At 49.4% G+C, this 23,949-nt stretch overlaps 9 protein-coding genes across 14 annotated transcripts; 6 read left to right on the top strand and 3 right to left on the bottom strand.

The window, feature by feature from the left end:
* Nucleotides 1-537: 537 nt before the first annotated feature.
* TERG_07089 (uncharacterized protein) lies at nt 538-2,085 on the top strand (the record flags this gene model as incomplete). Its single annotated transcript, XM_003232190.1, has 2 exons — nt 538-633; nt 706-2,085. 2 exons carry the CDS (start codon nt 538-540, stop codon nt 2,083-2,085), a joined length of 1,476 nt encoding a protein of 491 aa, XP_003232238.1.
* Nucleotides 2,086-3,116: 1,031 nt separating this feature from the next.
* Nucleotides 3,117-4,453, top strand: TERG_07088 (uncharacterized protein; the record flags this gene model as incomplete). Its single annotated transcript, XM_003232189.2, has 2 exons — nt 3,117-3,294; nt 3,369-4,453. The coding sequence occupies 2 exons, from the start codon at nt 3,117-3,119 to the stop codon at nt 4,451-4,453; spliced, it is 1,263 nt and encodes a 420-aa protein (XP_003232237.2).
* Nucleotides 4,454-5,114: 661 nt separating this feature from the next.
* On the bottom strand, nt 5,115-7,565 carry TERG_07087 (uncharacterized protein; the record flags this gene model as incomplete). Of its 5 annotated transcripts, XM_003232188.1 has the most annotated exons (6): nt 5,115-5,275; nt 5,347-6,285; nt 6,355-7,006; nt 7,075-7,301; nt 7,380-7,464; nt 7,536-7,565. In XM_003232188.1, the coding sequence occupies 6 exons, from the start codon at nt 7,563-7,565 to the stop codon at nt 5,115-5,117; spliced, it is 2,094 nt and encodes a 697-aa protein (XP_003232236.1). The 5 variants fall into 5 exon arrangements, with proteins under 5 accessions (XP_003232236.1, XP_047604701.1, XP_047607136.1 ...); XM_047748713.1 differs by having other exon boundaries at nt 7,075-7,464; XM_047750324.1 differs by lacking the exons at nt 7,380-7,464; nt 7,536-7,565 and having other exon boundaries at nt 7,075-7,161.
* A 1,597-nt stretch (nt 7,566-9,162) lies between these two features.
* TERG_07086 (uncharacterized protein) lies at nt 9,163-9,836 on the top strand (the record flags this gene model as incomplete). Its single annotated transcript, XM_003232187.2, has 2 exons — nt 9,163-9,549; nt 9,603-9,836. The coding sequence occupies 2 exons, from the start codon at nt 9,163-9,165 to the stop codon at nt 9,834-9,836; spliced, it is 621 nt and encodes a 206-aa protein (XP_003232235.2).
* Nucleotides 9,837-10,197: 361 nt separating this feature from the next.
* On the top strand, nt 10,198-12,110 carry TERG_07085 (uncharacterized protein). Of its 2 annotated transcripts, XM_003232186.2 has the most exons (3): nt 10,198-10,261; nt 10,359-10,635; nt 10,691-12,110. In XM_003232186.2, the coding sequence occupies exons 1-3, from the start codon at nt 10,204-10,206 to the stop codon at nt 11,829-11,831; spliced, it is 1,476 nt and encodes a 491-aa protein (XP_003232234.1). In that variant the 5' UTR covers nt 10,198-10,203; the 3' UTR covers nt 11,832-12,110. The 2 variants fall into 2 exon arrangements, with proteins under 2 accessions (XP_003232234.1, XP_047607135.1); XM_047750323.1 differs by having other exon boundaries at nt 10,359-12,110.
* Nucleotides 12,111-15,801: 3,691 nt separating this feature from the next.
* Nucleotides 15,802-17,316, bottom strand: TERG_07084 (uncharacterized protein; the record flags this gene model as incomplete). Its single annotated transcript, XM_003232185.2, has 1 exon — nt 15,802-17,316. One exon carries the CDS (start codon nt 17,314-17,316, stop codon nt 15,802-15,804), a length of 1,515 nt encoding a protein of 504 aa, XP_003232233.2.
* A 1,679-nt stretch (nt 17,317-18,995) lies between these two features.
* On the top strand, nt 18,996-19,442 carry TERG_07083 (uncharacterized protein; the record flags this gene model as incomplete). Its single annotated transcript, XM_003232184.2, has 1 exon — nt 18,996-19,442. One exon carries the CDS (start codon nt 18,996-18,998, stop codon nt 19,440-19,442), a length of 447 nt encoding a protein of 148 aa, XP_003232232.1.
* Nucleotides 19,443-19,553: 111 nt separating this feature from the next.
* Nucleotides 19,554-20,105, bottom strand: TERG_12510 (uncharacterized protein; the record flags this gene model as incomplete). The annotated part of the gene is made up of 1 exon (XM_047751457.1): nt 19,554-20,105. The coding sequence occupies one exon, from the start codon at nt 20,103-20,105 to the stop codon at nt 19,554-19,556; it is 552 nt and encodes a 183-aa protein (XP_047607134.1).
* A 634-nt stretch (nt 20,106-20,739) lies between these two features.
* Nucleotides 20,740-23,596, top strand: TERG_07081 (uncharacterized protein). Its single transcript, XM_003232183.2, has 3 exons — nt 20,740-21,379; nt 21,444-21,749; nt 21,826-23,596. The coding sequence occupies exons 1-3, from the start codon at nt 20,782-20,784 to the stop codon at nt 22,869-22,871; spliced, it is 1,950 nt and encodes a 649-aa protein (XP_003232231.1). The 5' UTR covers nt 20,740-20,781; the 3' UTR covers nt 22,872-23,596.
* Nucleotides 23,597-23,949: the final 353 nt, after the last annotated feature.

Genomic DNA, 23,949 nt, shown 5'->3' with positions numbered 1-23,949 from the left:
TGCATTATCTTCCTACATTTTCTGCACTCTTTTCCTGCATCTTTTGATCTGGCTTCCCTTGCATGTTCCGTCTGGTCGTAAGACGGCTTGATACCCTCGTTTGAACACTCTGGCATGGCGGTCGTTTTTGATTTGATATTGATGGTTAGTAGTCTGCTTCTCTGCGCTTGTACAGCTACTCTCGCTCCAGTTTCTTTATGACTCTCTTTTGTATCTTATGAACTCATGATTTAATGTCGAATAAAACGCATTCACTCATTTATTTGCTGTCTGGTCAAATCAATATCGACGTCATCACCAAAAATGCCGAAGAAATGAACAAGTAGTCTAGCTTAGTCAGCAGCTTCACCGGCTTCAACGAAGAAGAAGAAAAGAACAGACGTCGAAAAAGAGAAAAGTGACCAGGCTGGCTTCTTCGTGGCATTGGCAGCTATTAAAGAGACGAGGAGCCCGGCTTGCCAGATGATAGATATCTACTACTCGACGAGGGTTGTCTGCTGACGGTGTTTGCTAGAACGACCGCATCGCGCATCCATCATGGCTGAGAGCTACAAAGCTAGAAAGGAGGCCTTCGTCTCGAACCTCTCGGGCAGCAGCGTATGGGATATCCACACGGTTTCAGCTGTTGTCCCGGTGAGTATACGCGGATTTATGGGTCTCTTTTTCTCGTAATACAGGGCTGCTGGCTAACGGTTCTTTCGGTAGAGTGCGGTTCTGCTCTGGTCCGTCCTTCAATCGCGCCGCTCGCTATTTACTCCCTATGAACTACCGGCTGTGATAGCAGACTTCCTTTTGACCGTTGTGACTGTACTATTCGCAGTGACGGCATACTCTTCCTCGCCGATAGTGCTGAATATACTGCTTCTCTCTCCCGCCGCTCTCCTCCTGTTAAGCACCAAGCCCAAAAATGTACGGCAAAAGGCAAAGCCTCCACCAGGGTCTACAAAGAGCACGGCACACCAGGGCCAGGGAAGCTCTGATGCTGCGTTAGACGCCCTCCCACAGCGTCCATTTCTCACCCACTACCGAGCAAGTCTGATGATAAGTACCTGTCTGTCGATCCTGGCGGTTGACTTCACTGTGTTTCCTCGGCGGTTCGCAAAGGTGGAAAACTGGGGGACCTCCCTCATGGACCTGGGAGTAGGCTCGTTCGTCTTCTCGGGGGGCGTCGTTTCAGCGCGTTCGATACTGGGACGTGGTAGTGCCGCCTCCCGGGGCTCGTTCGCAAAGCGCTTACTTGCATCTGCACGCCACTCCATTCCTCTCCTGGTACTGGGCCTGATTCGTCTGTACAGTGTCAAGGGGCTGGACTATGCAGAGCACGTAACGGAATATGGTGTGCACTGGAATTTCTTCTTTACTCTAGGACTCCTCCCGCCCTTTGTGGAGATATTTCATGCCATGACCGCACTGATCCCGTGGTATGAGGCCCTCTCGCTGCTCGTTATCGGAGCGTACCAGGTAGCGCTAGAATCCACGAGCTTGAAGGAGTACATCTTGGTCTCTCCACGGGGCCCGTCTCTGCTGTCCAAGAACCGAGAGGGAGTGTTTTCCTTTCTTGGGTATCTTGCCATCTTCCTGTCTGGCCGAGCAGCCGGTTTGCGGATAATACCTCGCAAACCGCGCAGAACCTTACTCATCCAGCTGGTCTCATGGTCAGCAGTGTGGGCGACCTTATTCATTCTCAACTCCTCCTACTTCTTCGGGTACGGTGCGGGAATCCCGGTCTCCCGCCGACTGGCTAATATGCCGTATGTCTTTTGGGTTAATGCATTCAACATGACCCATATGCTGCTCTACTGCCTCATAGAGACCGTCGTCTTCCCGTCGGTGGAGAAGGCGTCAAATAAGAAAGAAGAGGCGGAACAAAGCGAGTATGCAACGAGCAGGGTCATGCGGTCATTCAACAAGAACGGGCTGGCCATCTTCCTCATTGCGAACTTGCTTACAGGGGCTGTCAACCTGGGCATGAACACGCTCGACGCCCGAAAGGAACTGGCCATGGCGGTTTTGATGCTATATTCGGTCATCCTGACTGCCAGCGCATTGGCGCTTGATTTCTGGAATGTAAAACTCAGGCTATAAATAAAATAGAGACGGAATAAATACATAATTGGACAGCAGCTTTTGAAACGTCAACACATTTTCTTTTTCCTTCACATGCGTCTTTTGGCGCTTGTCAAATGTTTTCTTTTTCTTTAGTTACTTTAGGTACCTCTGAGCTGTCGGAGTCAACAAAGCTCAGGGATGGCTTTTTTGGCCGAGGTTGGTTTGCACTGGTTGGTAGCTCGGCTGCTATGGCCGCTAAAGTTAACGACCTCACCTCCTTTCTAAATGATGGTATAGGGACATCGAGGCATAACGGACGACAACAGCGACATCGACATCGATCGACTTGCAAAAACCTGCTCTGTCGACTTCCGTCCTGCATTGAAGAACCGACGCCGAGGAATTAATTGGCTGAAGATGGCTGCCAATAAGAACCCGTACCGGACATTCCCCAGGCCCGTTGAAGGCCCGAATGTACCATACAAGGCTGCGCAAGAATCGAACCCCATCCTACGTGGCCGCATGCTGGAAATAGCTGCTGCTCTGTCAGTCCATCCCCATGTCTGTTATGGCCGTCGGGTTTTATATCCTTGCGTGAGCTGTGTTTGACGGTAGCTGGCTTGAAGCTAACAACGGTCGTTTTAACGCTTAATATCTACAGAGTCCAATATTCAAGTTTTATCCAGTCCATTCTCTGGCGCAATGCAGGCTTCTCTACCATCCGTGACATCCAACACCTAACGGCATACGAACCGAAATTCGACCCTACTGTCCTCCCCCCGCTGACCCAGCAATCTGGCACTGAGACACCCGAGCTACCGGCCCCTACCAGACGCCGCCAGGATGGCAAGGGCGACTACTATACCTCTGCTGATTACCGTGAGCTTTACAAGACCGGCAAGCTGACTCCTACTGCTGTTGTGGAGGCGTTGCTGCCTGTGATCCGACGTGATACTTCTCCTCCTGGCGAGTTTTCGGCGGGTTTCTCTCAGTCAAAGATTGATCTCGTTCGTGCCTCCGCAGAGGCTTCCACACAAAGATGGGCTAATGGCACGCCATTGGGGCCGATGGATGGTATACCTGTTGCTATCAAGGATGAAGTTGACATTGATGGATATGATAAGTACCTGTCGAGCAAGGTCAACTTCACAGCTAATCCTAGCTTCACTTCCTGGTGTGTGAAGAAATGGGAGGAAGCCGGGGCTATAGTAATTGGAAAAACCGTTATGCATGAAATTGGACTTGGTACGTCTATCGTCTTGATCCAAAAAAAATGGCAGTTTGTTCTTGTGGTTTACTTGAATTGACGTTTTTTCTAGACACTACAAACAATAATCCCGTTGTTGGAACCCCAAGAAACCCCCATAATCCAGGATACTACACTGGAGGCTCTTCAGGAGGCTCTGGGTATGCAGTTGGTGCTGGTGTTGTGCCTCTTGCCCTCGGAGCTGATGGTGGTGGCTCTATCCGCATTCCCTCTAACTACTGCGGTATATATGGGCTCAAGACAACTCACGGCCGAGTTTCAGCTGCTCCAACGTGTAGACTGGCGACAACTGTAGGAGTCTTTGGCCCAATGGCATCCAGTATCGATGACCTGGCTATGGGCTACCGTATCATGAGCGCACCTGACCCGAACAATCCTGTGTCGGCGGCATTCCCTGACCCCTTGCTGAGTATCCCATCTCCGTCTTCCTCTAGGGGCAAGGTTATCGGTGTATACAAGGACTGGGTTGAGCGGTCTAACCCAGATGTCCTAGCCATGTTCAATAAGGCTATTGACTACTACCGTGACGAGCAAGGCTACCAAATCGTCGACATCACCATTCCATACATCCCCGAAGGTGGAAAATGCCATGCTCTATCAATTCTAAATGAGATATCAAGTGGTCTTACCAAAGAACAAATATCCCAACTATCTGCTCCTACAAGGATCGTCGTCTCCGTGGGCGGAACCCAAGGTCTTGCACAGGACTACTTCGCCAGCCAGAGGATGCGCCATCTCCTCATGAACCACCTTTCTTTCCTCTTCCAAAAATACCCCGGCATTGTCATTGCAACTCCCACAACACCCACAGCTGGCTCCAAGATTTCTGGGGGCGAAGCTGATCTTACCAATGGAATCAGTGATTCCAATGCAACCCTACAATCCATGGAATATGTATACCTCGCCAACTTCACTGGGTGTCCTGCCATTTCATGTCCAATGGGCTATGATGATGAACCTTCCGTCCCCGTTGGCCTGATGGGTATGGGAGAATGGGGCAGCGAGGAGGCTTTGATGGAATGGGCTCGTGACGGCGAGGGAATGCTAGGTGATAAGGGTTTGAGAGCGCCTAATAAGGAGAAGGGCGGAAAGTGGCTTGATGCTATTAATTTGGCACTTAACCCAAGCACTGACTGAAGCGACGGACGGTTTGCGTTTGTCTGATATTGCCTGACACCATACTTTCTCCAGGCTTCTGAGTTATTTCACTTACGCCTCTTTTATATTTAGCAGTACCTGCTATGGTCGCCTTTTTCTTCGACTAGTTCTAGTAATTGTATATTCCTAATGACTGCCTACCAATAATATGAAACTACTGAAATGGTCGCACTTCAATGTAAAGAACTGGATCATGAACATCCAGAAAATGTAGCCAAGGTCAAACACCAGTCTTTTCATTCAAGCTGATGAAACTCCATATTCATGCTCGAGTCAAACAGATGATAGTTATTGGTAACAAAATAGTACATACCAGTCAAACAGCTGCCAGACAGCAAGATAAATGGATACCAGCTGCGCCCTCGTCCTGCGTCTTCTAATATTCCCATGTCAAAAGGAAGAGGGTATTAAAAAGGACAACAAAGAATAGCAGATAAATATAAATAAATGGAAAACCGTATCAATTGGCTAACGTGAGATAAACCATGAGTGAGCTTTGATCGTCTTGAAACTGAATTTTAAGAATGATAGAAAAAAGGTAAAGATATCAACTTTAGAATAAAACATGACCTTAAAAAAGGGTAAAAGGGAACATGATGGCATTGTAAATTCTTGGTTAAAGGGTCGGGTGTATGTAAGTTTATTCTCCGTCAGTGTCTGTTTCGGTGTCTGTTTCGCTTGTGTCGTCGGCAGCGTCACCGTCGGTGTCACTCTCATCATCTTCGCTGGATTCGGCGACACGCTTCTTCTTGGGAGGTGCTTGACCGGTTTTTAAGGCTTGCATCTGTCCGGCAATGGAATCTGGAGGGTTGTTAGAATATATATGCATTATAAAGTGGGGCCAAGATATTGGTAGTAAGTTCAATGCATACCTTCGTCTGGTTCACTGATGTCATCTTCCTGAGCTACAGCAGCGGCCTTCTCTAGATCCTCAACTTCAAGAGTAATTTCTTGCTCCTGGTCAAACCCGATGTAGCTGTCGCAAACGATGTTAAGGACGAATGGGAAACTTCCGACCTGTGGGGGAGCCTGGAACTGCATCTTCATCGTCTGTACGTTGAAAGTTGGTTTGCCCTCATCGTCAAATATGGGCTTGTCAAATTTGGTGAATGTGAAAGGAGGGACGGCCATACGGTCCTGCTTAACATCCGCGAGGAATATGTGCCATCTCGGGGAGTGGTCTCGGGCGAAGTAAGGGGCGTGGGCAAGCGGAGGTTGAATCTCAGGCTCATCTTCCTTTTCACTCTGGGTCTTCTTCTCTTTCTCCTTAGGGTCAACGGTAGCATTTCCTGTCTGGGCGTCTGCTATGGCGTCTTCGTCGATATCTTCAATTACGAGGTCCGACTCCTTGACCGGTGGCACGTATTCGCAGCCAGGTGGGACAAAGCGGGCTTTTACAACAAGTTGTACTAAGCTGCTAGGAGTTATGACTTTTTCGCTTTGCACTCTGAGAACAGCCTTGCACAGTTCCAAGGCGGGTATTCTCCTTGCTACCGATACTGCGGTTTGATACTGCGAGTCTGTCAAGAGTCCACTACCGATAGTCATGCTTCGTCGCTTGACTTCCGGCAATTTCATGAACTTTTGAATGGTCATGTGGGTTTTAGAATGTTCGCCTTCCACGGATCGGACAACGTTAGGGGTAAAGTAGGGAAGCTGAAGAAGCGGCGAGGAGTTCGGTGCAATAGCTTGAATGAGGTTTTGGGATGTATGGAGTGATGTCATGATAGGTTGTAGGTTCCCGAAAGCCAGGGCGATGGTGGTGAATGCGTTGTTGAGGGTAACGGCAGGGGGTGCGACTTGGAACTTTTCTATGGAGGTTTATCGGATTAGCTATGTCAGGTGGCCGCGCGTTTGGAGAAAAATTGACATAAACCTACCGTTGTTAAGGGTATTGTCCTCGAGGTCTACCCTTCCAAGATAGGCCCATAACAGCGCAAGAGCCTTTCTCCTCCTCTCATCATCCAATTTGCTTAGAGCAAGTTTATCCGTGGGTGACATATCCACTGACTCAAAGATTTTCTTCTCAATCTTAGCTAACCCTGAATGCGCATGATCCCCATTGAGGAGTTCTGTATATTCATCTCCTATGCTCATGGTGCCAATCATATCCCCGCCAGTCAGGCCCGGTTTATACTCTCGGAAAAGGTTCCCTGCGCTGGCCACAAGAACGTTGTCCTTGGTATAGCGCTGGTTACCGTACCACCACCTTCCAACGGTATACGGAAGGAGAACACCAAAGAGGATTCCATAGAGCAAAAGGACAAACTTTCCATTTCCTTCGGTGACGATAAATTTGGGCAGGGCGATACCAATGCTGAAGCTCTGTTTTCCGTCAGGGTGGCCGAATTGGATGTAGTTGTTTCTAATTTCTTCGTCTGTGAGTGTCTTGTACGCCTTTGTAAGTTCGACGAAACGTTCGTTAAGCATCTCAACGGTTTCATTTTTTGCAGGGTCCGGCTTGATCTTGTCTGGGTGGAATTTGACGGAAAGGCGTTTGTAGTGTTTGCTTATAGCTCTCTCATCCGCGCTCTAAACCAATAGCCAGCCATGGTTAGACAGTAAAAAAATTGTTATTTGAAAAGTAAAGGTAATCTCACTCTTGAAATTCCGAGAATTTCATAGGGATCCCAGATCTTGGGGGCAGATCTTGCAGTCACGGTGATCAGGTAAACCATCCAGGCCATGACTGCATAGCCAACTATCACGGTAATAATCCTCTTGATACGGCGCTCCTTTCGCAGAAGCTTCTGCTTCTGACTCTGTATGATATCGTCATGCTGTGGCTTAAAATCAGACTTGATTCGAGGGGCAGAATTTTCGAGTCCTACACGCGGGGGAGGCAATATCAGCAAAGCTGCAAAACGCACGACAGGCAACGGCCTCAAGACAAAGGTTGACAAACCTTTGACAGGCCTCAGAAGGGTATATGTGAGAGGGAGGGTAACGAGGCCAGTCAGGGTGAGGATGAAGAAAGGGAAGAATTGGCCCTAGACAAAGCAGGCGGACGGGTCAGTCACGGACACTACAGAATATACACGCTGCATTGGGCAATGCCAACCTGCTCGTCGTAGTTATAGTCAGTCGACATGGCTGCGGATGCTCCAGCTCTCTAAAAAGGGTCGAATGTATGTCTCCGGGTGAGCACAAGGGCTCATAGGGTGTGGTCCTCCCGTATATCTCGCTCCTCCGGCGGTTCTCACAAGCGAACACAGCTCTGAAAGAGATCGTAATGAAACTAGCACCTCAGTCTCGCGGCCCCCTATATCCTCGACATGGAAATATCGCAATATCTGGCTGGCGGCAACCTATCGACCCGTTGCTCTCTCTGTCGTCTTCTTCGGCTTGATCTTTGCGATCTCGATGTCACATCCGTGGCCTCTTTTGATAGATCGCCTGATCGGGACTAGCGTCATGGTTTAAACGTGGATTTAAGCTAAAGCACTAGTCCTAATATGGAAAGGCGTAAGTAATTGTCTAACCATGTTAGGATAGTTTGCCCGGAGGAAGCATGGATGACTAAGCAGGAGGTTTGTACCGAGAGTCCGCCAGCGGCGATATCGTGTCATCGTCGTCAACTCTTCAGGCTCAGTTTATCCGGACGGTTTTTGCCGTAGTTTAGAGCTACAGTGGATGATGGCAGAGCTAAGAGTTAACGGATTTTGATATTGGAAAGCGCAATGCTGAAAGAACATTGCTTGGCCGTTTGGCTGTGAATTAACTTCATTCCCTGGATAAAGTGAAGAAGGGGGACACTATCTATGTCTATAAGTGAAGGTAACAGTCATCGACTATAATTACCTGTTTCTGATGGTCTACACCTCAGTTTATCGAAGCAGTTAATGGCTACACCTGCTATTTCGCTCTGAGGGTATGCGTATATATGTACAGTATACGCCCAACTTTAACACATTGCCTTTGGGACCTATTCAGAGTTTCCTGCGCGTCATTTTTTGATAAAGCTAGAGCTCCTTCAGTCATGCTCCCATCGTTTTCATTCTCAGCATCAGAAACGCCAGCTACAATTCTGCTTCCCGAATTCTGACCTCGCTCCAAACTTACCTGTTCTCAAGCCGTACTTGAGGTTTCTTTCCATGATGTTTGCACCAATACATCGATTGATGTCTCGATTGCATAGCCCTCCTTTTATGTTAAGTTAATTATTTTCTACGAGGGCCGCCAATGTCTATCCCACTCGGCATTCCTCACGGATAAGCCATGACCGGGCTCGAATGGGACAGCCCCAGCACTATACCCCCTATAGTACAATGGGACCGGAAACATCTCTAGATGACGATTTCTTCAGTCCAGAGCAAAGGGAATAAATATTCAATGGAGTGTTCTCTGCTGACTTTTCGGGTGAAGTGATATCCTTCAAAACAACAAGACAAGAATTTCACCACATAGCAAAGGCATTTAGAGACTCAACAGACAAGTACGTTTGCCCCTACCCACTTTAATTATGTTGCATGCTTACGTTCTCACTGGAGAAATAGGACAAGTCAAAATTCCACTGTGAAATTTAATGAGGGTTTCCACAGCACCACCATCATGCACAATCAAGTCCCCCTGCATGCATTTTAACCAGTTCCATTTCTTATCAACTCTGGAGACTCATACCTCTCGATGAATTTTCGTTTTACTGTGATTCAGAGACATCCGATGAAGTCTCCAACCCAGACATTCTGATGCTCAGAGACTCAGAAGACTCCGGCATGGAATCCGTTCTTGCTGTTGAGGTTTGGCTCTCCCAGACCAGTGCGGACCTGGAGAAGAGAGTCAGATATCTTATTGAAATGAATAGAGTCAAGGTCGCTATGCTGTTTGACATTAAGGAAACTCCTAATTATAAAAACCCCCTCCGAACGGAAGAAAATAAAAAGATCTATCACTCTGAGAGAATTGCTAACCCGGGAAATTCTACTGTACTAATTCGGCAGTACTGTAAAGGAAGGACTCCCTATAGCCCCGTGTTCTTATACGGCGTTCGATGGATGGGCGAGCTTACTGCCGCGGTGCAGGTATTTGGTAAGGACACTGCCACGGGGGAGGCAGTAGCACGTACTCCCAGAGTAGTGAGTAACCATAAACTCCTCTACTTCACCTAACAAATGTTAATTCTATTTAGACTTTCTTTGGCCACCCAAAGGCTTCAAGTAGGGAGCTATTCGACTACGAACCGTATTTTTCTTTGAATACAAGTCTATCGGACTGCGTGCAATCGGACGACGAGCGGTATCATAAGGAGCTAGTTTTGAACTGGGATATCCTGAGATTCGAACTGGAGCGAGCTAGGCGTGGCCTTGCTTCTCTACGATATACAACAGCAGCCCGGGGGCTAGCTATTAGTGAAAAACTCTGATGATCCAAGTAGACTTGTAGAGAAGGACAATATGGCTATGTACTTGGACTTGGCACTTGGGAGATAATGAGAATTCAGCTACAGGGAGTAGACGACGTAGTTGATTTCTTTTAGTTGTCCGAGATTCTAGTTATCATCTTATAAAGAGCTGCAGTCGCTAAGAGGAAATGAAATCCCTCGTTGTCCTCTTTGCTTAGCTCCCTGTCTCTATCATCTCTTCCTTGCTCTCTTCTCCGCAATTCTCTGGCTAGGCGCGGGCTAAGCCTCGGTTAGAGTTAGGGTTGGTTAGGCTCCTCAGCTAGTGACTAGCTTAGTTCAACCTCCCAAACTCCATCCACAACACGACCAGCAAAGGATACATGTCAAGATGGCGTCCTACTCGGTCACTGTTTCGGTCGGGGGAACCAGCATAAATAAGTATCCTGGTAAGTAACAGATTACATGACTAGTTAATTAGCTGGGTCGCGGGGTTAGACCTAGCTATGTCCCCTGTAGCTACGACGGCTGACTCGTACGATCCAGGGAAACAGCACGCCCGCAGAGTAGCCGCCTACCTGCCGAAGCAGCAGGGCCTCATTTATCTACCGGGCCAGCAGACTGTGCTGTCTGAAGACTCAGACCAGGCCAGGCCATTCAAACAGCGCCGCTATTTCTTCTACGTGACCGGCGTCGTGGAGCCGGATTGCCATGTTACATATGACATCGCAGAGGATAAGTTGACGTTATACGTGCCGGATTTTGACTTCAAGCGGACTATCTGGACAGGACCTACGCTTGGAAAAGACGAGGCTAGCCAGAGGTGTGTATATCATGCGCTTCATAAACCTCCAACGGGGATATTGACCTGAGTGCAGGTATGACGTTGACCAAGTGGAATACTTCTCTGCGCTAGAAGGCAATGTTCTGCGATGGTCTCAAGCGAACCCATCGCTGCCCATATATATACTACACCCAGACCAGCGGCCGGTGACTCCGCTGACGGTGGCGTATCTCTATGAGTCAAAGTCACTGAAGCACGCAATGGATGCGTGTCGAGTGATCAAAGACGAGCATGAAATCCAATTGATCCAGCGAGCGAACCGTATCTCTGGGGCTGCTCATCGGAGCATTCTAGCTAATCTGCGTCATTTCAAGAACGAGGCGCAGATAGCCGGTCTCTTCATTGATGTCTGTCTGTCCCTGCGCTCGAAGGGGACGGCATACCAGACAATAGCAGGCTCGGGATCTAATGGTGCCACACTGCATTACACCCGCAACAATGAACCTCTAGCCGGCCGACAGATGGTTGTACTTGATGCCGGTGCTGAATGGAGTTGCTATGCAAGCGACGTGACACGATCGTTTCCTATCCCTTCAAGCGTAATCGGGGGGGAAGACTGGCCAAGTCGTGAGGCTGAACAAATCTACGCCATTGTGCAGCGCATGCAAGAAGAATGCATCAGCAGAGTAAAAGAGGGAGCTTTGTTCTTCTCGATCCATCAGCGAGCTCATGCTATCGCACTGGAGGAATTACTCAAGCTAGGAATACTGCGTATCCCGCGGGGTTCAACCAAGGCCGATCTGATCAAGGCAGAAGTCACAGCTCTCTTCTTTCCGCATGGTCTAGGCCACCATCTTGGCTTGGAAGTGCATGACGTCTCACCTGATAGCGGCACCATACCCGTCGAACTTGCCATAGAACGGGAGAAAGGACTAATGAGTGTCACGGAACATCGACCGCCATGCACGCTCTCTGCACCACCATTGGCCTCCGGAATGGTCATCACCGTGGAGCCAGGGCTGTACTTTAACCGACTGGCCATCGACCAGGCACGAGCTGAGCGAGACGAGCCCAACTCGAAAGGCAGGTTTGTCAATTTTGATGTAGTGGAGCGGTATGTGGATGTTGGAGGCGTGCGTATCGAGGATGATGTACTTGTTACAAAGGATGGTAACAGGAATCTCACCGATGCACCTAAGGGGAAGGAAATGCTTGATTTGATCTATGGCAGGTAAGTAAGCTTGGTATAATTTGTGTAGACGTTTAAGTGGTGGTTAGAGGCTTCAATAGCTCAACATGCATACACCTACCTACATAGACTAGTTTCCTTCATATCAGAATGACACTATGACTAAACACAGGCACGATCTTGCATGAATTTTTTACCCCCTAACTACTTATCAAAGCCATGTCCTTGTTCCACAAATTTTAAAACTACTCACACACCCTTTAGATCTGTTAGAGGCACTGTGATCAGTGCAAGGCAGCCCCATTAATTGCTCATCTAAATCCGATACCCCCCCCCCCCCCCCCCCCCCCCTTCCTGCCCATTTTGTACCCACAAGCTCGTAAAGCCCAGGTATATGTATAGATTATAACACTGCTCGAAATATAAGCAGGTAGAAATAGCAGTCTTGTATTTCCTTCCCGGATATATATGACCCGCACCACTTGGAATCACTGCGATCAGTGCATGACTGTCCCATCAGCTCCTTAAGATTGTCCCCTAAATCTGACGCTCCCTTTCCCACCTATTCCACACCCACAAGCTCGTAAAGACCAGTTAGTTATATATATAGGGCACATAGTAATGTTCGAGTGACAAGCAATATTCGAATGAATACCCGTGTGTAATTAGTGATAACGATGAGCTTGCTAAGCAGTAGTTACATGCAGAATTTGTAGCGCCAATCCAATATATGGATGCTGGATGATTAAGCTACATATCCTGACAGAAACTAGCTATCCTGATCGAGCCAGCCTCTGTAGGGTAGATCCGGCTGAACACCTCGCCACAGACTGTTGGGGTATCAGCAGAGAACAACTCATTGTTCTCTTATGCAATATTATAGATAGTCTCCCTACCGCAGCAATACCCGTAGTTTGGCTCGGTGTTCGGCACAACCGGCAATCTATCTCCCCATGTTAACCGCCGCGTTCGCCTCGATATAGCGGTCAAAGGAGTGGGGAGGCTCAATATACACATCCTATATCCTCTCCTACCCAACTCGATGGACACGGCTAATTACCTATATAATATTGAAATCACACTTATAACTTTTGTCGTTAAAGGCTGTTGCACACCTCTTGTTTATCTATAGATATACTAGTATGAATAGAGAGTGTCTTGAACTCGAGCATCTTAAGAAGACCTAGGCCAACCTAAAGATCGTAGGGGACCGGAACAAGGCCAGGCTTTTTGGTTTACCTAGGACTTCTAGTGTAAGAGAGTAACCAGCTGGCAAAGTCTGGGGGACATCCGTGCAATATAGATAGCAAGCTCATCCTAGCTTTTTGAGAGGGCCATACAGTTATCAACATAGGAATATTTGTGATAGAACGTTGCGCTAAAGTCATTGTAATTCTGCCATTTTCGCACGTCGGGGTATAAACAAGTATTAGCTTCAAGTCAACTGTTATAAGGCCTAGTAGTCTCTAAGAATGTATATTCGTATAGCCGCCGTAGTTTTCTGCGTAAACTTGTAGTTAATGAATTATAGAAATTATCGTGGCGTTCCCTCGATAGCCCCGTGTGCTTAACCTCAATAGTTGCGATACGGTATTGTGGATTACTCTTCCCAATACGAATAACTTTATAGCCACTACTACTAATATTAGTAGTTAGGTCCTCCACATAGCGTTTGAGGGAGATTATAGCTATAATCCTAGGAGCTAAATAATAACTTCTAGGGCAAGTTATATCTCCCTTATCTATTATAGTGCCACATAGCTCAGGAACAAGTAGCTCTAGTGGATATATTTCCCTTTGCTCAATGCTCCCTATTTGGAAATTTCATATCTCCTTATTTAGGGCTATCTTATTAGTGGGCTTAATATCGGGTAGCCGAGGCCATGACTCCTCATGGATCAACTTGAGGTGGCCCACCAGATCTGAAGCCATGTTGAGCAAGGGTGTTGCTGTGAGAAGCTAGACTGACTCGCAGCCCATCTTCTGTCATTGGATGCTCTGCTTGCATAATTTCACAGATCAGGTTCTGGATTCTCTCCACTATATCCTCGCTACTTTTAACCTCAGTCGCTAACTCCTGTAGGGGATACATGCGATGCTCTCCGGGATATCCTCATAAGATTCTCGAGGGTGGAATGGTTGCAATCAATGATGGTTTATGCCAGCTGGCCAACACTCATCCAGGCCAAAGGACTATGTAATGCTCCCGTTGTTCTAGTGTTAAACCGTTATAAACCGACTTGGTGATAATAGAGATCGTACATGTAGTGGTTGAAGCAGGCTCGAGCCTAGCTAAATTAAAATATATGTAGTGGTTATTCGCTGCTGCCTTTGTTTTTATACCAGGTTGTATCTCGGTCATAATCCTCTTCCGAAGTAAAATGCATATCAAGCTGACTCTGTGATAAAGGCCAGCGTATGCTGAATATTGTGGTATGTATGCCAATAACTAGTATAAATTAGCAAGTGGAAACATAATAAGGGTAACTGCAGAGTTAGCATACCTTTCATTATGTCTTGGAAAAGACATTGAACTCCCAAAAACTTATCCTTAGCCTTGTTGGAGTTGTACCCATGTAGGTCACGAGCTTCACGGTGTGCTCAATCTCCAGGCTGTGATGCAATATGGCGGCAGGCTTGCACCAACAGGGATGGGCATCGGGTGGTGGTCGATGTCGGGATGGTAGGACTCAAGCTCCCCGCCAGTATCTTAAGACAATGCATCACAGCTGATGGAATATCAAGGAGTGGATGACATCGTGCTCCAGGGTATAGTCTAGTTCGAGACAGGACAGGTAGAGGGTCAGTCCTATGTCCCATGGATGCCCAGTAGGTAGGCCCGTAAATGCCAAGATATATCACGTGAAAATTTAAAGTTTCGGTGTCGGTTGCTTTTTCCGGATGCCAAGAAGTGAAGCCTTGGCAGCCTTCGAGCGCGCGCTCGAAAAGGGTCCCCTTCGCCCACGTAGCTGATGCGGAGGCCGGGTGGTCAGCCCGGGGTAACGTATGGCCGACTGCCAGCGGTCGCTCGCAAACGGCCACCCCAGCCGCTATCAAGCCTCATATCACGTGAACATCAGACTCGAAGTATAGAAGCATTCGTCTGGAGGTGCTGGAGATGTCTGGCAGCGAAGGGATGCCACACAATTAGGGCTAGCTGGAATCGCGTGCTCTGTGGTGTCAGCCTGCCCTTTATACCCTCCCCTGAGTCGGCTCCAAGCCGTACTTTACACCAAGTCTGTCACCAAACGTCCATGGTGGTGCGGACGGTACCTGGCGGGAAATCGGAGAGAAGGTCGTGCAGTGCAAGTATCGGCCAAAAGGTAACTAGGAGTGCCATCAACCTGGGATAAAGTAGATTCACCGGATGAAAGGGCGTTAGGCAACAGAAAATGCATGGAGAGAGAAAAAGGAGACGAAAAGCAGATGGATGAGCTCTTATACAGCTCTCCATTTTAAGCTTTTGATCACGTGAAACCAATTTAGGGGTCGGATGTCAACCTTAACCTAAAAATAAGGGTTCGGGTCAACAAGCTACCAAAAGCGTTTACTAACGGGGTGGGGGAGAGTAGTCTGATTGAAGATGGATTTGTGAGCTTGACGGTATAAGTTAGGTATGTATTCAGGTTCAGACTGGTCTACATTAAGCAAGATGAGCTCTCTTTTCGCAATGATGACTTAAATCGTTGGGCTAAGGTATATTTAAAGAGTAAGTTGCAGCGACATTACTACAGCCCAACCTGGTTCAGCAAACAATCCCGGGCTGCAAGTTGTTAGTCTGAGAAGGCATATGTATATCGTCTTTACTTATAAGTGAGTGAGATGATATACCTACTGAAGATGGTTCCCATGTATTATGTATGAAGAGGCCAATGATGCAGAAGTATGTAAGTAGGTATGTGCTCTGATTACGGAAGTCCATCAATACTACTATCATCATCAGCAGTACCAGGATAAGCCTATATTCGTCCCCCGTAGCCTTTATAGATATTTTACTGCTTGCGCTTCTTCTATCATTAGTCCAAGCTTAAGAGACCGCCTGTCATTCTTTTGACATCATCTTGGATAACGTCAATAGGGGTGACGAATGTAACGTCGAATTGTCCTGCTCGATGATCAGTCGCAGACACCATTCCAACAAGTTCACCGCGCACATTGGTTACAAACGAACCAGAGTCTCCAGGAGCGGCGAAATTCGCTGTATAAGACAAGATTTCAATCTCAAATGTGGTTTCGCCTGATGGCCACCGCACTTCCCTATGCATATGATTGACCTCCCCCGTAGTATACCCAGTAGAACGACCGCGTTTTGTTACCCAATCCCCCAAACGAAGCTGGGCAAACCGCTTTACTTTAGAGTCGGCGTTCTGAGTGTAGGCCTTATTGTAGGGAAGTTCGAAAGGAGGTTGGATAGCATCGCCTGGGGTTGGCTTATTTGCGGTATAAGTCTTCGGGCTTGAAACCAGCGCCCAATCTAGCCTGGTATCTTTAGCGGTTCGCTGGTAACCTGAAGCGAATATGACATTCCCAATGCTGGGACTTTGAAGTCGAGATAAGAGCGCCTGGTAAGTCTGATCGTTACTAATATTACCTGGAGAATCTTTATATATCCGTTCAAGTCGCCGCATAGTATATTGAGAGTCATAAGCTGCTGGGTATTCGACTTCGACCTGCCCGCGCGGATCACCACGAACAACACCGTTCATATCTGTATATATGGAGGTTGCATTGTCTGTAGGCCTTACATCATGATAACAAGTCAGAGCACAAGGGATTGCCTGCTTCTCTTGAGGCATATTTAACAGGAGCCATCCACCAAGAGAAGCAGCTTCCTTACTATTCCCTTTAACTCCAATGGATGAGCCATTCTCGGGATATTCAGACAACCCGCTCAGGTGTATTGGCAATTCATTGGGCTGAGAGAGATGAACTTGTCCCGGAAGAAATTCGACGTAAATGCGAGAGGGCACTTTCTCTAAGACTTGGAGAATCTCCGCCTCCGCCGTTTTAAAATCGCAGGACGTTTCAGGATAGCAGAACACCACAATGGTAGGTTTCCAAAGGGCCTCATCCAAGTTCGATCCTCGAGGGGCGCGCAAATGGTATGCAATGGATGACATACCCACCATCCGAGTATGGACAATCTTGGAAACATCTGGCCTGATGGACCTCATATCGTGGAGCAGAAGCAGATCATTGGGTAGAACACGAGAAACATCGGAATACATGCGGTGTTTGTTTTGGATTTCCACCTGCGTCTGGCCAGCAAACTGAGGAGAGAGTACCTGGTTGAAAATCGAGAGTACGCATCTTGACGCCGCTTGCCAGTTGGCGGTATGTTCGTCATTCGATTCGATCAAAATAGTATGTCTCGGGCTGTCACGGCTATTTTCACGCCAATCGTCGAGGCGTGACAGAGATAAGGGCACATTATACTCTGCCAGTATTCGAGCTATCTCTGGTTTCACTTTGGCATTGAAGATTTGCTGCAACTCTGGAGGGCTATTGCGGATGATAACAGGATATATCATCGGGGTGCCAAAGGCAACAACCCGAAATCTATCTTTCTGCGCTACCCATTCTTCTATAGTCGCTATTATTCAGAATTATATATTAGCCACTTCTAGACTAAGAACGGACGCGAACCTACAGCTAGTATGGCCGGGATCTTCAGACAAGTTAGCTCTCCTGACTCCGACCATTTTATTGATAACTACGAGAGCTGTGGAGGCTACAAGTAAGTCGGTTGTATCTGATGTATGTGGAATGGTTGAGTGATGCTCCTATGTGTTGGTTAGAAGGCAGCGTCGTTGCTCATAACTTTTCCTATAAAAGAAATCCTTGATAGTCGATGCAGGAGGATCTGCTGGTTTTATGTTGTTGTGTTGGTGCGTTCCGGAGAGAGCAGGCCGGTTTGACATCATTAACTACTTTGCAAGGACCACAAGACCAAGGGCCAGGGACTGTAGTTCTTCGTAGGGCACGATTCGTGGCGTTCCGGGCAATGAAACCAATCCGAAGCCTGTCCTTGGGTACCTAAGGGCTAGGAAGGAATAGAAAATAGTCTTAGTAGTATGAAGAGTTCTTAGAACGTGTTGCACGTCCTTTTGATGGTGATGGCGATGAAGATGTTCTTCTTTAGGCTAGTTAAAGACTAAAATAAAAGAAGCAGCCACGTGACAGTCACCTGTCCTGGTAGCTTAGGTAAGTGAAGATGACTAAGCACCCGATGACTGAAATAAAAATTTCAAACTCTGTTAGTCATAATAACGAGTTAAAAGATGCTGTAACTTAGTTTTTCGACATCAAGACGACATCTTAAGACGACATCAAGACTACATCGAGAAGACTGCGCCATCTAGCGTGAGCATGACGTCTGGGATATGCAAGTCAACAAGCAGCTTGCGAGACGGGAGATTGTCCCGTCAGGCCACGAGATAGCGTGATCAACGAGTGACCGATCGCAGGCTGCTGCCATCATCCGCCAACATCACACCACCCACGGCCAAGCTGCAGAATTTCCTTGACTCACGCCGCACCATCCGTCTCATAGCCTAGCCGCCCACTTTTTCACCTGGCCAACTCGCCGGCCGCTCCACCAGCAGGCAGCTTTGGCAGCGTCTGACTGGCCAGCGCCAGCTTAGCGAGCTTAGCTTCCGCCCGAGCAGCAAGTCAGGCAGCTCCACGCCCGTCTGAGTCACGGCTGATAGGCTCCCGACAGCGGCAAAAGTTAGCACCGTAGGGCTGCCTTATTTATATGACTCCTTCCACCCCCTTCGAGCAGTTGGTCTCTTATTCTCCCCCTTACGACTGGGCTCCGACTCTGCCGACGAGGCAAAACTGAGTCGTAAGTCGTCGACTTCTGCCTGGCCGGGGGTGGAAAACGAGAAGGGGGAGGTTGTGGTATATAAGCGTGGCCATGGCCCTGTTTGCTCTAGACGAGGGATGACGGTCCACCACGGCGGCTAGCAGAAGAAGATTCTCTCTCTCTCTCTTCCGTTTCTATTTCTGTTCCTGTCCCTCCTTCGATTCTTCGTCTTCTCCCATTTTTTTAATGCTTGCCACGACGCATAACGCATAACCAAAAGTTGTTCCTTGCTTTTTGCCTGCATCGTTTAAGCGCCGGCCTCTTGCTATTTTTAGCCTACACCTCTATACCCTCTCTATATATACATACAAAATATATATACACCGCTTGGACACCCCCACGATGGGCCAGAGACACAATCGGCGCCGGACAAGGCCTCGCTCTCGACGACGGATGAACAACAACAACATAAACAGCTCTGCCTCGCGGCTTCAGCCGGCCGTACCTCCGCTGCCAGAGGTATACAGCTCTTCATGCTTTGCTGCTTCCTCGATCCCTCCACCTCCTGGATTGCTCCCCAGTGCTCGAAACCACTGCCATGACCGTGTGCCCTCGGCCCAACTCTGGCATAATCGGTACATGGCATGGCATGGTCGAGGCTCTGGGGCATCCTCTCCCACCTCGCAGCAGCAGCAGCAGCAGCACCAGCACCAGCACCAGCAAGGTCAAGAAGCGAGTGACAAGCTAGAGGCAGAGCAGTGCCGACTGTTTGGCGGCGAGCCCGGAGACGACGTGGCGCTTTGTTTTCGCATGCTGGAGTTTTTTGGCGGTCTTGACTTTATCGAGTGAACCTCTCTTCTCGCTTTATTTTCATCTTTCCCTCTCTCTCTCTCGCAATTATTCTCTCCTCTTACTCTCCTCAACGACTCCACTTCATCCTACATCCCCATAACATCTCCATCACACGACGATGGATCGAGATTCCACGGACATGCGCCCCATGACTTGCAGCAAGGACGGCCCTAGATGGGCTTCGACCTGGTCTAACTTACGGGGATACGTTGATGTCCACCACCGCACATGGAGACTGGACTCTCGACCTTGAAGGAACAAGAAACACGGCCCCCAACGCCGCCACGGCACTGAGTGGGTGCCTAGATGAGCTCGCACGCACGGCTTTGAGCACTGCATGCCTTTTCTCTTCTTTTTCTTCTCAAAGTAGATGGAAGGGGCATATCTGAGTTCGCCTGTGTTGCTTGAGCTCCGTTTGGCACTGCTGCCTAGGCCAGTTGGTAACTCGGGGGGGGGCCAAAACCAACGACCACAACCAACAACCAACAGACAAACTGACTTCTTCATGATGCTGGCCATCATCGATCGAATAACGTGATGACGATGTGCTCTCTCTTTTTTCTTTTGTATGTTCATTTTTTGCATACCCCTTCCATTCGTTGGGGTTGGGTTACGGCAAGCAGGCATGCATTCTATGGGGGTTTTTAACGACATGTACATTCTAAATAGTCAAATTGGGAAAAATGGCAATGGCAAAGGGCCAGGCAGGGGGGTTAGTCATGGGTTGGTGTCTCTTCGGTTTAAACAAAAAGAAAAAAAGACTGTATATAGGATTCAATCACAGCAAGCTATACTCTTCTTGCAATCGTCCTCCCCGACAAGGGCAATATGGCCCCCAGATCATCGTATATCTCCAGGCCGTCTCGGAGGGATCGGCCGCTGGCTTGGGTAGTTAATTGGCTGTCCTGCTATTTATAGGTGTGGCGGCCTGATCGGCTCGAGCCGGCCATGACGTGGAAACAGCGCTAAAGGCAGGGAAAGACAGGTGAGACCTTGTTGAAACAGCGGGAGTCAGCGATTCTCAGTTAAACCCCAGTTAAAGCGAGTATCTCCAGTTAAAGATTAGTTAAAGATTAGTTAAAGACTAGTTAAAGGCCGCCGCTTTCCAGTTAAAGCTTTAACTAAAAGTTAGTTAAAAGCCGTCAAGCGACTCGCTTAGTCAGCAGCTAACCGCCGACTTTCTTCTGTGACTTTCGACGCCACAAGCAGTTGAAGCAGCAGAAACAGCAGAACAAGCGGGAGAAGAACGAGTAGACGAAGATAAAAGACATCGAGAGACCGCGAGACGAGACAGAAAGACGACCAGACGACCAGCAGGCGATGTCGACTCGCTGAGATGCGACTCTCCGCGCCGTCCCGCTTCACCACCTCCGTCCGGCCCAGGTCGACCCAGCCCAAGTCCAAGGCTGCCGCCTCCACAACCACAACCACAACCACAACCACAACTACAACTACAACATCTACGCCATCGCCATCGCCCACGCCCACGCCGACTCCAACACCGCCGAGATCGAGCTCACGACCGCGCGAGCAGCTGTCTCACTACCGCCTCCTCTTCAACAATGTCCGTCCGCAGCTGACTGACGACCAGTTCGCAAAGATGAGACACCAGCAGCCCGTTCAGCTGCCCTTCGACGCCGCCGGCAATGGCCCCGTTGGCATCCCAGAGAGCCCTCCTGGCGCCGGCGAGGGCAGCGACGGCACCGGCAGAGGCATCGTGATCGGCCTGCTGTCGGCCTTTGGCTCGGCCGGAGTCGCCCTGCTGGTGCTCGCCCTCTTCTTCTTCTTCAGATACACCCACCGAGGCCGCATCCTGCTCGACCGCATCGGCCGGCCGGGCGAGTACGACGACGAGCAGGAGTTTGCCCGCGAAGAGGCAGAGGCCCTCGAGTCCATGGACGAGCTGCAGGCTGCCGAGTACTTTAGAGCAAAAGGTTGGTCTACTCTACTTCTTGTATTTGATTGATACGATGATGGGGTGCTAACTACGGACGACAGCCTTTGTTCAGGCAAACCCCCCAGAGACAATGCAGACCGATATATCACTCTCCCAGTTCCTTGCGATCCAGGAAAAGGGCGTGTCGGCATGGGAGTTTGAGCCGGAGCTCGAGATTGCCAACTGCTTTGTCGAGGGACGCACCGAGATCGAGTTCTTCGACTCCGAGTGTGGCGTCCAGAGCAACCTGCCTGTCCCGAAGCAGAATGACGTTTACTACTGGGAGGCGAAGATTTACGACAAACCGGAGACTACGCTCATCAGCATCGGCATGACTACCAAGCCCTATCCGCTTTTTAGACTGCCTGGTACGCTTATTTAATTTTTTTCGTTTGCATCCAGTTTGCTCTGTACATATACTAATGCTAATTGGTATCGGGTTAGGCTTCCACAAGTCATCGGTTGCGTATCAATCTACCGGCCACAGGAGACACAACCAGCCCTTCAATCCAACGCCCTACGCACCGCCTTATGTCCAGGGAGACGTTGTAGGCGTGGGCTACCGACCTCGCAGCGGAACCATCTTCTTCACTCGCAACGGCAAGAAGCTCGACGATGTAGTCCACGGCCTCCGGTCGCAGAACTTCTTCCCGACTGTTGGTGCCAACGGGCCAGCTACCGTGCACGTCAACTTCGGCCAGATGGGCTTCGTCTTCATCGAGGCCAACGTCAAGAAATGGGGTCTTGCGCCCATGACCGGAAGCCTGGCTCCTCCGCCACCTTACGGCAGCGAGCAGGGAAGCATTCTTCTCGAGGCCGGAGGCGAGAGCTCAGTCGCGGCCCAGGAAGCTGCCGGTCACAGCCATCATCTCCACGGCCACCAGACGCACGGCTCTACCACTGCGCCTGTACAGCAATGGTGGCATCCAGAGTACATCCAACACCACGCCCAGCATGCTCATCAGGTACTGCAGCACCAGCGTCAACAGCAGCAACAGCAGCAGCAGCAGCAGCAGCAGCAGTCACAAACACATGCACGAACCCGCAGTGGGACAGTACGAGGACACAGTCTGCATCCATCCGCCCAGGCGCCGTCTGCACCCGTCCGGACGCCAACAGACATCTCACTGGGTCCCTTGCCCCATATAACCTCGCCAGCGGCCTCCTCGACTGCCGGGGCTGCAGCTGCGTCACCCTCGACCGTCACTTCAGACGCCCCCGCTGGTTCCGAGACGTCTGAGGCAACGACCGTTGTTCTGGTAGGCAATAATGACAGCAACGGCAACAGCAACAGCCACAGCCACAGCGCCAGTAATAGCCGTCCTCCACTCGATGACGTTCCTCCACCAGAATACCGTAGCCCAGGTCACTCGCCGCCGTGCGGCCAGGCCGGAGGTCCCCCGGGCGAGGTCCCGCCTATACCAACCTACGATGCAGCGGTTCGTCAGTCCAGGGAACGAGACGGCCCGCGAGATCAAGACGACTCTTGATACATCCTCCTCTTGCTTTCATTTCTTTGCTTTTGTGACTCTTTTTGCTCATGGCCGTCTGTCTACTTTTTATATCGTTGCTCCCCTTTTCCTTGCTTTACATCCCTATCAAATCTATGCTCGTTTATTCCCCTGCAAAATTAGCGACTCATTCGATCTGGACGGAACACGGTGTGGTACGGGTGCGGTCTCCTTCTCGGTGCTGGTGCGGTCTCTTTTTTTCATTGATATTTCCTATGCTCTGTTCAAGTCTGCTCTTCTTACACGGCGTTTCCTGCCCGTCCTTGTCCTTTCTCTCGCTCCTATTTTCCCTTGACGCTCTTGACTCTCTGCTTGCCTGCCTTTCCCCAGTGGATATCTATCTTTATCTCTTTTGTCTTCCCCCCCTGATGCAGCCCTGCCGGCGGCGCAGTCTCCTATCAAACTCCCAACCACCCCCAGTGCAATAAGACGCTTGCTTATTCTCTCACTGCCTATTTCCACCTACATACACCCATGCTTTGCTGTAACTAACGAGACGGAGGTTAATAAGTAATAACATACGCAGCCTGTCCATGTACATAACTGCCTGCTCCCTGTCGATAGCCATCTCTGCCATCCCTGCCTTTCGATCTCGACATCCTTCTAGTAACTAAGTAGTTAAGCAAGCTCCTCGACGATGAAAGAACCAGGACAAAGAGACCTCGCCCTGCAGCAAGCCACAGCCTGCTATCTGCTCCGTCGTCGCTGTCTGCAGGATCGAGATCGATATCATAAATAATGACCCGCTGGCTAGCTAAGCAGGCCGGCGGTTTAGCTGCTTAGCTAGCCAGCGGGTTATTTAACTAGCCTGTCGCTTCCCTTCACCCGCCGTCGCAAGTCGCAGGCCGTGGCGCGCTACACGATACGAAACGACAAATTAATCTATAATAGTTCGTTACCTCGTTAGAGCCCTGCAGCATTCGATTCTGGTCGTCGACGGGGTGGTTACAGCGTGACCGAGGACGGCGTCGTTGAGCTTCTTCTTTGGCGGACGGGATGCGAGCAGGTCGGCTTCATCTTCGCCTCATCGCCGCATAACAAACAGCCAGCCAGCCAG

The sequence above is a fragment of the Trichophyton rubrum genome (genome assembly GCF_000151425.1).
Source record: "Trichophyton rubrum CBS 118892 genomic scaffold supercont2.9, whole genome shotgun sequence".
NCBI classification, from domain to species: Eukaryota; Fungi; Ascomycota; class Eurotiomycetes; order Onygenales; family Arthrodermataceae; genus Trichophyton; species Trichophyton rubrum.
The sequence above is the reverse complement of the archived record's forward strand: the minus strand, read 5'-3'. Positions and strand labels throughout refer to the sequence as shown.